This window comes from Mycteria americana, chromosome 2 (genome assembly GCF_035582795.1).
Source record: "Mycteria americana isolate JAX WOST 10 ecotype Jacksonville Zoo and Gardens chromosome 2, USCA_MyAme_1.0, whole genome shotgun sequence".
NCBI classification, from domain to species: domain Eukaryota; kingdom Metazoa; phylum Chordata; class Aves; order Ciconiiformes; family Ciconiidae; genus Mycteria; species Mycteria americana.
The window spans coordinates 83,141,615-83,155,788 of record NC_134366.1 but is presented as its reverse complement, the minus strand read 5'-3'; the positions used below and the strand labels follow the sequence as shown (position 1 = coordinate 83,155,788).

At 42.4% G+C, this 14,174-nt stretch overlaps 1 protein-coding gene across 1 annotated transcript; it reads left to right on the top strand.

Annotated features, from left to right (window-relative positions):
* The first annotated feature begins 3,602 nt into the window (after positions 1-3,602).
* SERPINB5 (serpin family B member 5) lies at positions 3,603-14,174 on the top strand. Its single transcript, XM_075493956.1, has 6 exons — positions 3,603-3,776; positions 6,365-6,502; positions 7,565-7,682; positions 9,111-9,253; positions 11,206-11,373; positions 12,684-14,174. Exons 1-6 carry the CDS (start codon positions 3,603-3,605, stop codon positions 13,074-13,076), a joined length of 1,134 nt encoding a protein of 377 aa, XP_075350071.1. The 3' UTR covers positions 13,077-14,174.

The window sequence follows — 14,174 nt, the reverse complement described above, 5'->3', positions numbered from 1 at the left end:
TATCAGCAGTTACTGGATGAACAAAAGGTAAATAAAAGGTTCACCACGAAATACCTCCCATTTTCTTCACTGAAAAGGAACATCGAAACTTTGTAGAAAATGATCCAACATGACAGTATTAGAGTTACTAATGAGGTCAGAAAAGAAGAATTTTTAAGCCATGGTACAGCTTTTCACTGGCATAAGAAAGAAGAGTTCCATTCAATTCTGCAAAATTTCCTTTTTTTTTTTTTTCTCTGAATCTCTTGCAACCCAAGGAAGTGAAACACAGGTAGCACACATGCATCTTAAAATCACCCTAGGTTTGCCAATATAACTGAAAATACTAATGTTAGAATGACAGCATAGCATTTGCAATATGAAACCAGAAAGGAACAAGAAGTATTTTCAAGCAGTTATGATTGCATATTGATTTTTAGCCTGTAAGGAAGATCCAGAGGCCTAAATAGAATAATATCAGGGCAGCCGGTACTAAAGAATGATACTCTACCCCACTAGCAAATAAGATTTTTTTCCGGTGAACTGCATGCCTCATTCTGCATTGTGAGGTTCTTCACATTGTTTGTCTTCTTGAGGGTGGTAAATGTTGAATGACACATTCTTGGTTCCCTGGGTAATTTTCCACCAGGTCCTCAGTAAGAAATACCTGGGAAGTTGGTACTTGCCCCAAATCTTTAAATTTTAGTGGGGGGGGAGGGGGGGGGGAAGAGTGAGAAGGAGACAAAGTATACGTATGTATTGTATGTTCATGTGTGGATGGTTGAGTTAATGGGCAAGATAAGATAGTTAGCCTATGCAAGGGAGTTTAAGACATGCACAGGCACAAAGGTGCACGTCTGAGATGAGCAACTGCAGAGAGGCATTTTAAATGATGGTTTTACATTTGCTCCTTTGCCCCTGTTGTTCCAAGTTAATCCCTCATCAGCAGTTTCAGTCCTTCAAATTTGTTGTAACTGTCTTTTGCCACTGTTCTGCCCAAAGCTCTCCTCCTTTAACGTGTGTGCTGAGCCCATGGTTTCTGGCAAGCTTGACTTTTCTGGTAATTAGTTGTTTTCATGCATGAGAAATTGTGACTACGTAAATGAGATAGATGGTTACAGTGCTGGGCTGGTGCTTAGTTCTCCCTTTACACCCGTAAGATCTCCGGGACGCGTTTCCTGAACCTCACTCTGACATCAGCTCGACGCCTGCTGACACGGTAAAATGGGACCTCACATGGATAATCCCTCTTTACCAAGCAGCTGCTGGGCACTGCCAGGCTCCTGGAAGATGGACAAGTCCAGCCAGACCCATTCTGAATTCAGGGTTGTGGCAAAGCCTCTAGATGTTGCAAAGCATACTCCTCTGTATTTTTATGTGGGGATAAGTTTCTTCAGTGATATATATTTAATGTTTCCCCTCTTCAAGACAAATTTATTTTCTTTTTTTTCCAGCGGGAGGGGATTTGTTAGCAAACAGTTTGTTGCTAATACCAACAGTCAGAACATTTTGCGAGAGCGCAGTACTGGTTAGGTGTGCTTTTCAAACCTGGATTTAAAAAGCCTTGGGTTTATGCCAGTATCTTTTTTTTTTACTTAATTAGATTGTGCAATACATTTCAGTAACCTTTTATACAGTATCTTTTAGCCCAAAACAAACCAGTTGCCAAATAAACCAGTTGCCTTACCAAATAGATCCAAGAACATGTGTAAGTTAATTAAAATAAAAATAAAGACATTTATTTTGTAAAAGGCCTTCTCTAATCAAACAGGCCTTACGAGTAAATCAAAGTGTTTTCTCTACCGTGTCGCAGGCAAATGGTGCACCCGTTCTGTTACTCCCATAAAAATGTATAAATACCACAGATTATTTGGAAGTCATTCACTACTGTCAAGTACCACGACTGCTCCACAGCGTCTCTGTATAATGGGGTCAGATGTTCAGCTAAGTTTGGGCAGTATGACACATGCACTCAAACAGGAGATTGTTATAATTCAAAATGCCTTTCCAGACTGGGATGAGAGTGAAGGGTCAAGAAAGGTACCTTGCTGGGGACAGTTCCATGCCCGTAAGTTCCCTCTTCCCCTTTCTGTCTTCCCGTACCTTTCTGCTCTCACCCAGTGAGATCTTTCCTGGCTAGGATGCAAATGACATGAACTAGGTAAGTAAATGTTTGAGACTGCAGTATTAAGTAGTCAGTTGTCGGAGAGAAATCCCTGTCCTTAAGGTGTTTCTCAAAATATTAGCAAACCTCTTACCAATGTAAGAAATGACTGACTTTCCTTTTCATAATAGGATAAAATAGGACCCCTAGATCTTCAGTGTCGGAGCCTGAAATGCAAATGTAGATAGGTATGTGTCTGGATAAGACCACACCTTTTAAAATCACCCCTCCACACCATATTTATTCCACTATTTTGCCATTTTTCCTGGAGAGAGCAAATGCTGGAGACACCTTTTAGGTTCTGTGTGAAATATTATGCCTTTTGAAGTCTCTCCCAATATTCATCTTTTCCATTTCCTTTCTCTCTCTGTCAATAGCTTTGATGGAGCTGTTTAACACCAGTTTTAACAGATTGCCTTTTTGTTAGGGATACATGACATTGAGGGCAGAGTAGTGTCAAATTCACTATGTCAAAGGGATCGTCTTCTGTGTGCTTGCTGGTCTAAAGCCAGACTTGTGCTAATGATTGAAATTCTGTGGTTCACCCTCGTTAGTTTGAATCTACGCAAACGTGCTTACACCAAAGTGCAATCTCAGGTATGTGAAAGCAGTCTGGAAGATGGGCATACTCTCTGGCTTTCCCTGAGCACGGACTGCAGCAACTGTCCCTTGGGCACCACCCTTCCCATTCCTGGCTGCACAGATCATCTAACAGCCCCGTGGCAACTGCAGGTATTAAGAATGGCTAGGAAAATATTTGCAGTTAAAACAGTGTAAGTGATGAGTGGGCACACAGCAGGATTTATTTAGGAGGCCTCCTTTAAGTTTCCAGGACAATCTCAACCTATAGGACCAGACAGCTTTCTGGAGACTTCTAGCAAGGCTAGGGGGCATGGGGAGTCATCCCTTAGAGGAAGGACGTGTACCAAAGCTAAAGCTTTAATGAACAATTAACCATGAAGCAAGAGACAGGAAAGATTATGAGACTATTAAAGGCCTGTCTGAGAGCCAGGAGAGCCCAGAGCATAGGCAAAGTACCTTAGAAGTTGGCACATTTTAAGAGTATCAATTAAAAACAGATTAAATTCATCTGTGGTCCAATTTGACTCAATATGCATGGGTCACCTTGACCTACCTAGATTTCCCCAAGTGCTTCTGATAATATTGGCTCCATGTAACATGTGGCGTTGCCAGCTGTCACTTGAAGATGATGGCTGTTACTGAACCACTCGCATTTCCTTGGCTGGACCTGGATGAGACCTTCCCTGCTCCTCAGGAGCTGCCAGTGTGCTCTGAAGCTGAGTGGGCTCGGCCAGGCCCTCCTCTCCTCTCCCTGAAGGTTCAAGCTGCCCAGTCCCCATACTGGTGTCCAGCCTCCTTCAGTGCTCTGACCCAGCCCCACCACAGCAGGAGCTAGAATTACACTCTGAGTCATCTCTTTTCCCTTTTCTATTTCAGGATGACAATGGACGCTCTGCAACTAGCAAACACTGCCTTTGCAGTTGATATGTTCAAAAAACTATGTGAGAAGGACAAAACAGCCAATATTATTTTTGCCCCACTGTGTACCTCGACGTCTCTGGCTCTGGTACATAAAGCTACAAAAGGTGATACTGCAGACCAAATGAAACAGGTAAGCTGTCAGCATCCAGTTCTGTGGCTGCAAAATTATATGGCTGTCGGAGGTGGCTTTCTTATTTATTCTTGTTAATACTCTACTGGACATCTGGTTCCCATGTAAGCCAGGCTGCAAACCATCCATCCGAAATTCCAGAAAGGTTCCACACTCCACGGCCCCACACAGCAAAAGAGGTTGAAAATCTGGCATAAAGAAAAAGCTTTCTCAAGGGTTTACAAGGTGGAAGGGGACATGGCAGAGTCCTTAACAGTTGCATTAAAGCCTTGTCTCCTTTTAGCATAGTGTGACTGTGGCTGCAAGTCACTGTCAAGATCTCTGCATTTTCTGGATAATTGTTTTTTCAAGAATGATTCAAGAATGCCTAAGCTTTATAGAATTGGAAATGATTTTGCCACTGTCTGTCAGCAGCAAGTATGCTTAGCAGCCCTGGCACTGATGTTTCCCCTTTCTCCCGCAATCCCGCTAAGAGGAGGCGGATGCAGTAGAAGAGGGCACAGCTTCAGCCGTGTTTCTCCTTACAAGCAGCTCATGGTGTTCAAGGGGTTTCCAACACCGTGATGCAGCATGGCAGTCACGATGCGATCAGTTTATCAAGCTCACTCTGGGGTGCAGGGAGGCAGCCTCGCAGCCTCTTCTGCTGCCCTGTGTAAGCAGAGATTTGCGTAGTTCCTTTTTATCCCGGTGAGGGTGCCCACGGTTTCTGCAGTTACCTAAAGGTGGATGAGAAGCAAATGCAGTATGCATTTATACGCTGATTATCACCTGGCTCTGAGGGATGTTCTACGTATTTGAATATATTTTCCCTCCTTTGGGAATTCCTCCCTGTACTTCCTCGTTCACTGAAGGTACCCCCCGAAGCGCAGCCTCCTGTGCCCCCACTCATGCCACAGATTACAATGAGTCTTGTGCTATTTGCAGAGCTGCACAGCAATATATCCATGATCTTCTAGGCATTGCAGATTTTTCCAACATTTCTAAATTTTAAAAAAATTTAGAAATGAACTCTAGATTTTTTTTTAAATTTAAATGACACCCTGCAGCTTCCTCACCATTTCAAAATTCAAGTGTTGTCTTTCTAATGGGAGAGTTCAAAATATTAACCTGCCCTTAATTTAATTTTCACTTGTGTCTGCAATTTGCTTTGAACCACCCCATAATAAATTAACCTACACATCCACAAATGGAGCTCTGTTACACAAGCGCGTTTATGTTTCATATTTCTCAAGTGGTATATAAAAAGTGCTGACTACAGATACAAAGGAGAACTTGGTATGTTTTTAAACGTAATATCTCCTATTTTCCACATCTATTCTAGCTTCTGCCCACCCCGGAGTTCGTGCTTGGGTTTTTAAATACCAGATACAAAAGGAGCCAGATTGGCAGTTTTACTCTGGAATATCAGTTAACAAACTTGTGCCAAAAGCTCTGCTAGGTAGAGAAGTTGCAGTAGCGTAGCCTTCTCCCCAAACATAGTTTCAAGGCACAGAAGCTTTCTGCACTTAACACGCTAAGAAATAAAACTGTTGGAGGAGAAGGAAATCAGGTCAGAAAGTTGTTTCTGAGGAAGTGACTGTGGAGTTTGGCTATGAGATCTGTGCTGGTGCTGTGTCCTTGGGAGCTTATGTCCTTCTGCTCCCACTGAGCAAGGAGTGGGGAGGACATGGAGGGGTGGCTAAGGCAGAGCAGCAATTTCTTGTGTTTGTGAAGATATGATGTGTTCAGGGAGAAAGAGCAGGAGTGAGGAACAAAGGGAAAAGCAGGTCGCTAGTGCCTGCTATGCCTCATGCAGGAGTTTGAGACAGGTGAGGAGGGTTGGGCAGGCTGCCTGTAATGAAACAGCCACCATCAAAGACCCTGTAATAAGCAGGCATTAGAAGTTCAATTCATATTTACAGGGTTATTTTCAAACAAAACCAGCAGTAACCTCTCACCTCTGGTGCCTAAAAGCGGCAAGTTTTAGATCACCCCAGCACTTCCTAGAACTGGACTTGTCATTCCCAGGAGCTGGCAGGTGACGGTGTGTGGGGCAGCAGCCCTACCTCCAGCTCATACTTTGTCTGCCAAAACAGACATAGTTTTCTGGTCGATTTTTGCTGAAATATCATGTGATGTTATGTATCAGTCACAGCAATCAGAAAACTTGATGATCTATTAAGCATTTTTAAAGGTGTAGCCCTCTTCTAGAAAGGAGACTAACTGGGACCCTCATTTATCTGGCTTAAAAGCACCAGGTTTTTGGGCAGGAATGTAAGTTTGGTGAAAACATTATGACTCCGTACTCCAGAGTTTTAATCGACTAAGCCACATCACCAGCATGAACAGCTCTATTGATTTTTTTGGACTGCTCCCAGGAAAGAAATGTGTTTGGTTAAAGTTCTGGTAGGATCAGGTTTTTAGATTTATGTGAGGATGTCAAATAAATGATTTTTGAGTAACAACAGTGAGAGGCTGTGTTGTTAGCTTATATACAAAAAGCCACAGCTCTGGTCACAAACTAGCATTATTTTTTGGTAAGCTGTTAGGAATGTTTAGATAATAACAATAGAAAAGATGCTTAGTATTTTATTATGTTCATTTAACAGGTCCTTCATTTACAAGAGGTCAAAGATGTTTGTTTCGGGTTTCAAACAGTAACTTCAGATGTTTCCAAACTCAGCTCTTTCTTTGCACTGAAAATGGTCAAACGGCTCTTTGTAGACAAGTCTCTTAATCCTACCACAGTAAGTACTGCAGAAAAGCCCTGGTGCTATGAATTGCTTGGCCAGCATGTTGACGGGTTATGGTGTCAGACTGCAACGTTGTTTGAAATAAATTCTCTCACTTTTGGCTGCTACTTGGCTAGACTCAGATGATGAACAACATAATATTCTCTGCTGCCATAAAAGTTTGTAGGAGGATGGATGAGTGTGCTGCTTGACCCCAAGCTATGCAACTATTACAACACTTCTAATTCTTTCATTAATATGCTTTAGGTCAGTAGCTCAGTAGGTTTTGAATGCAACATGACTTCTATGCCACATCAAAGTCTTTGCATTGTAAGTATGAGCGAAAAGGAGTTTTAAAAAAAGTTGGCGGTGCAAGTGTGTGTCCAGTTCACACACCCAAGTAATTACTGCATAAGCTGTAGTTTTCTTAATCTGTCTGAGGAGGAAGAAGCCTGGCTATTGAAACAACACAAGTGAGGAAGGTGGTGTTTAGCTTTATAACTTATGGACCTTGCAAATAACTGAGAAAAATGTTGTGGCTTTTTTTTCCCCAAAGTTGTCTTTGAATAGGGCCCCAAGCAAGGACAACATCAGCCTAAAAGTGATGTTTCAGAAAACTCAACATGCTTAAATGATGCTATAATCAGATTGCCTGCTGTTCAGCCTCTGCTACAGCAAAGGCCAATACCCATCCACAGCAATAAATGTCTCATCTGGTGAGGACAGACATGGTGTGAGCAGCCTGTGGCCTTTAACTCAGTCCTCTCTCTTACCCAGGCCTGGACTGAGGGTTGTTTTATCCTTTCTAACTCTGGCAATGTGGTCACTCCTGCAATACCAAAGTTACTTTAGCTGCTGATGTAACACCCCTGGACTGAAGACAACCTTGGGAGCGCTGTGCCGAATGCAGCTGTGCATCCTGGTTGTCACCCGCTGTTATTTAATAGCTGTCCATCATAATATACTCCCCAACTACCCCATGGTGAAGCTTGGGATGCTGATGTTGCAGGCTCTGTAAAGAGCCATTAAATGGATGGCATTTAACCAAGGATGACTTTGGTATCTTCTGTCTTTCAGGACTTTGTCAACTCCACAAAGAGGCCTTTTCCATCTGAACTGGAATTAGTGGAGTTCAAAGAAAAAACTGAGGAAACCCGACAGAAGATCAACAAATCTCTTTCAGAGCTAACTGATGGTGAGTACAGCTTAACCTTGGGGATGCTGTTTGCCTCTTTGGAGAAAGAGATCTTTGTCCTTGTGACACCTCTTTACTAATGCTTTGAGAAGTAAATACATAGTGAAAGTGACGGGACTAGACCTACTGTTTGGATTCATGAGGATTAGCAATGTCATGCTAATTAGTGTTTTGAAATCACTAACTTTCCTACTGCAGCATTTCTGAAGGTGGAGATGTGAAAGTGACCTTGCGTTAGCTGTGGGGAAAGCTGCTCACGTTTGACTGCAGCAGGACAGTCGGGGAGAACGACAGCTCCTGGCTGTGGAGCTTCACAAACATCTGACATCAATACATCAAACCCAGGCCCTGGTTTCCTTTAAAAGTTTTATTGTAATGGGAAGTACTTGCTGGACTCTGAATTTCAGGCTGTTAATTAATAGCTCAGCTTAGCTCAGCTCAGCTGCTTTTGCCAGCAAGGGTGCCACAAGCAGATGTGCATCTCTTACTTGCCTTCCTGTGGAAGTGGGGCTGTGGGCACTTTTCCTGCAGTACCGCTGAGCCACCAGCCGCTGGGCCAAGTCACAGCAGATGCACATCAGGGACAGTGAGGGTCCCCCGGCAGAGCCTGCCCAGTCTATGGGGGCAGAGGTCCGGCCCTGGCCCATGCGAGCACGCAGTGCCCCTAACAGAGCCCGTTTGCAGCCTGTGCAGAGGGGGCTCTGGGGTCGGTTGCTGCCTGTTGCCCTCGTGTAGTACAAATACGAAAACACGGGTGCATGAGTCTGGTCCTTCCCAGGCTGGCCCAGGTGCCCATGTGGGAGCACCTTGCCCTGCCTGTGCAATTCGTGCATGAAGGCTGGACTCGCCTCCCCAGTGCTCTGAATTCGGTGTCTTTTATGGCAGTGCTTGAACAGGTCTAAAATAGAGTGAGGGTGAGGACAACACTTCCGTATTCTTTTTGAAGTCTGTAGCAGTATTTGGTTATGAACGGTAAACAGAGCAGCATTTTTTATTATTCTGGTTATTTTATTCTCATGTATCAGTCTAGAAATGAGTAGCTGCTAATCTGGAACTTCCCTTCAAGTCTTGCTTTCCAAATGACAAATGCTTTTTCACTTACACCTGTTGAATTTCACTGAAAATTCAGTACTTTCTGTAAGGTACTGAACAAAAGCAGTAGGTGTATTTTTGATTCCATGCTCTATAACCCAAGAAAACATGTCATTTGGAAGATCTGCGTTGATTCCAAATCCCATTTCAAACATTAAGCTGCAATTTTAAGTAAGTGCTTCTTTTTGGAATTTTCCATTAGAATTAAAATCTTTTACCTGTGAGATGCAGGACACAAATTTTTTAATTCAGTGAAATGTTTCCATATTCAGTTGAAGCAATTGATATACTGATAATGTATCGTTGTATTAACAACCATCTTAAACCTGTTCACAGGCAAAATGGAGAATATTTTGAATGATGATAGTGTAAATGACCAGACTCAGATCCTCCTAGTTAATGCAGCTTATTTTGTCACAAACTGGATGAAGAAGTTCCCAGAGGCAGAGATCAAAGAATGTCCTTTTAAAGTCAACAAGGTATGTTCTGAAAAAAACCCAGAGTACTGTTTCCACTGAAGAAAATGTAAACTTTGAGCTAAGGAAATCCCAACAAGAGAAAATGAGGAATGTTTATTATTACCATGACATGTCGCGTGTCCAGAGAAGGGGCATGTCCCAAGAAGGGCAACGAAGCTGGTGAAGGGTCTGGAGCACAAGTCTGATGAGAAGCGGCTGAGGGAGCTGGGATTGTTTAGCCTGGAGAAAAGGAGGCTGAGGGGAGACCTTATCGCTCTCTACAACTACCTGAAAGGAGGTGGTAGTGAGGTGGGGGTCGGTCTCTTCTCCCAGGTAACAAGTGACAGGACGAGAGGAAATGGCCTCAAGTTGTGCCAGGGGAGGTTTAGATTGGGTATTAGGAAATTATACTTCACTGAAAGGGTTATCAAGCATTAGAACAGGCTGCCCAGGGAAGTGGTTGAGTCGCCATCCCTGGAGGTATTTAAAAGATGTTTGGATGAGGTGCTTAGGGACATGGTTTAGTGGTGGTCTTGGTAGTGTTAGGTTTACAGTTGGACTCAATGATCTTAAAGGTCTTTTCCAACCTGTGTGATTCTGTGATTCTGTGATTCTGTGACATTCTTAGACTCTATCTAAACCTATATGCTGTTGCAAGGGTCGCTAAACCAATTTGCTTGTCATGTTGTTTTAAAACTTTGCTGGTGCTTTCACATCCATTTTTCAAAGGCCCAGTGTGAAAACAGACTGTCCTGTTAGTATATTTAGACAACAGGAGCTGAGTACATGTGATCAGAAGCAACCATTGCCTACAAGGAGATGCACATTCTCATGGGTAGCTTCTTCCAAGAGACTCCAGCATGTACCAGAGGTGGCATCCCAAAACCAGCAGGGGTGAAGCACAAAACGTTGCATTTCTTGTGGCCACAGAGCTAGTGAAACATCTACACACTTGGGGTCTCTTTGAGTATACCCCTTAGGTGCCTGGCCCTGTGCTTTCCTCTTCAGTGATGGTGCCCCATCAATCTCCCTCTTTCCAGTCAGGCTCAGGACTGTAGCCCTCTGCATATCAGCCCTGCTTAGCCATCAGGTCCAAGTGGATGGAGCACCCATGGCTGTCGCCTTCAAGAATCTGTGACCAGTGATGAATATTGTGATCAGACAGTCAGCTTTAAACCAAGACAGAAAGCTGGGCAACATTTGTGAGATAAAGAGATTATACTCCAAATATATACATACATACATACATATATATGTATCTATGTGCATGAGAAAAGTTGGAGTTTCAGGTTCACTGAAAATTTTCATAAATTACCACATCAGCCAACAGTTTCAGCTAAAAAAGTTTTTAAAATTATACAATCAACACTAAAATTTTGAAGTGAAACATCTCAAGTAACATTTTTCTACTGAATTTGAATTTTAAATGAGTTTCCAGGTGAACAGAACAGTTTGTAAATCTTCCCTATGAAATAAAGAGTTTTGGTTTGTTTCATTCATGAAAAGCAAAGACATAGGGCTTTAGGTAAGCCTGAAAATTCTTCTTATTCTGTTTCAGCTCCTGAACCAACATATCAATTATTCGTATGAACAGCTTGACCTTCACTGTTGAGACGTGCTCAGTGCTTGACACTTACTGGCATTACGATGCCCTGTAGATAATATAGTTTGTAGCACTCAGTGAAACAGGCATGAAAGGCCACTGATATTACGTAAATTTCTCTTTTAAGGCACATCCCCAATATGTTGCAATTGTATTAAGTAGAATTCTTTTTCCACTTTTCTTTGGAAAGCTGGCTACTGTAAAAAGCCAACAGGGTCTCTTACAGCTGGTTTCATTACCTATGAAAGCCAACAAATTCGCTGATGGTAACTCAATATACCACTTCCATGCAAGCTTACACGCTTTCCTTTCTCACCATCTTATTTGTGAATTAAAAGGAATGCTAGATTGTTTCCTCTGTGTTTTGCAGACTGAAACTAAACCAGTGCAAATGATGAATCTGGAAGCTACCTTTTGCCTGGGCTATGTAAAAGAATTAAATGTTGCCATCCTTGAGCTTCCATGCCTTAACAAACATATAAGCATGCTCATTCTGCTGCCCAAAGAGATTGAAGATGAGACCACTGGCTTGGAGCAGGTGAGAGAAAAAAACAGAATTGGTATGATGCTTCCTTTCGAAACAGCCCGCTTATAATGCCATATGCTTATGGAAAGTTATTTAGATGGTATATAGAAGGAAACAAAAAGTAAGTTTCCTATGAATTTACCTTCTCATTCTGCTTGTCTGTTCCTGATCTCGTATTTGTGACATCATTGTTTCCACTGTGGCCAAGCGTGAGCTTGTGAACAAGACTTTGTTTTAGGTAGGGTGTGCACAGAAGACAGTGTAAAGTGCAGAAGGTGCCCATGATGCACTTTAGGAATCTGCATCAATTTGAAAATCTGGACCCCAAAAATAATTTTCATCTTAAGATTTTTGTTCTTGCTATAGTAAAGTGCTTAACGTCATACTTACTGGGCACTCAGTAGTGCTGACATTATTTACTCTGGTGTCCTCATTTTTTTCAGTTGGCATGTATCCGTGATTTATTTTACACTTCTCTAAGTTTTAATTTTGAGCAGAGGTGCCTAAAAATGAGCCATTTTTTATTACAATTGCACATAAATTTGAAAATAAATAAGGCATTTCCTAAAGAACAACTGTGTCTTATGTCATTTCTCTATGAAAATTTTAGAACATATTTTCACCTCACTTCAAAGTTTAAGGATTAAGAGACAGATGATCATGCAAGTCTCCGTTGTAATTTGCTGCAACTGGCCATAAATTTTAAAGGCAGGAGGAATCTGCCTTTGCAGCTGTAAGGTACTTTTATATGTAGGAATAAATTACAGAGCACACATATCTTAAAATGCAAGTAAGGCCTTTTCTGATACCAATTTGTTGTGACCCAAAATTCTGCCTCCTCACTTCCCAGTTTTTAAAAAATTGCTCAAACAGCTGCATGTTTGATTGAGATCAGGCTCTGGATTTGGTCTTTTTCTGTCCCAAATACCAGCAATTTCATTACTCTGTAGGGTCAGGAATCAAGACTTTTGGACCTGTCAGTTGGCCGGGTGTAACCTGGGTAGGGACTGTCTTTCTCAGGTTCCTTCATATGGTTGTTGAGGTGATTCCCTATCAAAAGCTTGTAAGGGGCTAATAGTCAGAGCATGCACATGCAGTGGAGGTGCTCCAGAGGTCTGTCCTATGGATTCAATCATACTTGCATGAATATAACTGAGAGTATGTTAACCCTGAATGCTACAGTTGTGAATTCAAAAGCAAAGGTTGCCTTTTGTACTTTATTTTTTTGAGGCTTGATAGAGTGGGAAGTTCATGAATAGCCTTTTTTTCCCTCTCTTTCCTTGGACTGCTCATTAATTTCATTTGTTCCTTTATGTCTTCAGCTGGAAAAGGCACTCACCCCCACGACATTATTACAGTGGACCAATCCCAGCATGATGGCCAACACCAAAGTGAATGTATTTCTTCCGAAGTTTAGCATGGAAGGTGATTATGACCTGAAGCCACTTCTGGAAAGCCTGGGAATGACACATGTCTTCAATGAGAGCGCATCAGATTTCTCTGAGATGTGTGAGACAAAAGGTGTGGTTTTGTCAAAGATCATCCATAAAGTCTCTTTGGAAGTAAATGAACAAGGTGGCGAGTCCCGAGAAGTACCAGGATATCGGATTCTGCAACACAAAGATGAATTTAAAGCTGACCATCCATTTATCTTTTTGTTTAGGCACAACAAAACTCGCAATGTGATTCTTTCAGGCCGATTCTGTTCCCCGTAAGCAGGGCGTATTCATTATGAAAAAGCATGATTACATTTATGGTGGTGCACGTTCCTGTAAAGCTTGGCATCCTGACTATCACTTTTGAAAGGAAATCTAAAAGGTTCATATAGCAGCTGGGTAATACAATGTACTCTACATATGCAGCAGAGCTAGTTTATCTCCTTATGTTTCGTCCCCTTAAGCTGAAGGATTCCCACTGTGAAGAACACATCATATTTTACTGAGAAGTATCCCAGCCTCAGCAACAAGTATATTTAGTTCCTCTGTGACATCTTTTTCCCAAAACGAAATGAGCTGAGAGCCTGTTTTAGATAGACCAGGAGTTGGAAAGGGCTCTGGAAGGAAGAGCTACATTCCTGCTCCCTAGCCAAACCACTCTCCTTCATGACCCACGCTCTGTGGATTCCTGCTGCCTAGAAGGGGAAGATGTGGACACGTGGTGCGATAGCCCTCCCCTTGTACCTGGCTATACTCTGGTGGTCCAGGGTGCCCTACCAGACCCTGCCAATGCCTAGTGAAACAGCACCCGAGTTCTGCAGCGTAGCTAGACAATTCAGGCTAGCACCAGAGTTTGCATCTGTGAAACAGCAGCTGCACTGAGACCTGTGGATGCAAGAAGCATTAATCGTGGTGACAAAACGTATACCCAGAAGACTTCAGTGTGAGCTACATCAGTTCACAGACTGGGGAGGCTGGACTCTGCTGCGTGGGACTTTTTGACTCATTGCCCTTCAGACATGGAAGAGGGGACCCGTTCACTGCAGCTACAAGGAGCCCTGTTGTATATATCCTGAGAAAAAGAACGTTATGCAATTCTAGGATAGAAAACAGTTGGATTAATACTGGAAGTGCCACACTTTTCACGCACAGATTATCTGCCATTTCTAGTTCTGGATTCAGAATTAAGGAGACTCCATACAATTACTTAATGTCTGAGGCATGAAAAAGAAATAAGGACTTCAACTTGAGTGAGGTTAACATTGTAATTACCAGTCTCCAAATTACATATGAAATCATGGTAATCAGATTTCATTTCTATCTGAAGACTGCCTGCTGCATATGTTCAGTACTGGTTTACCTAACTACTGTTCAGAA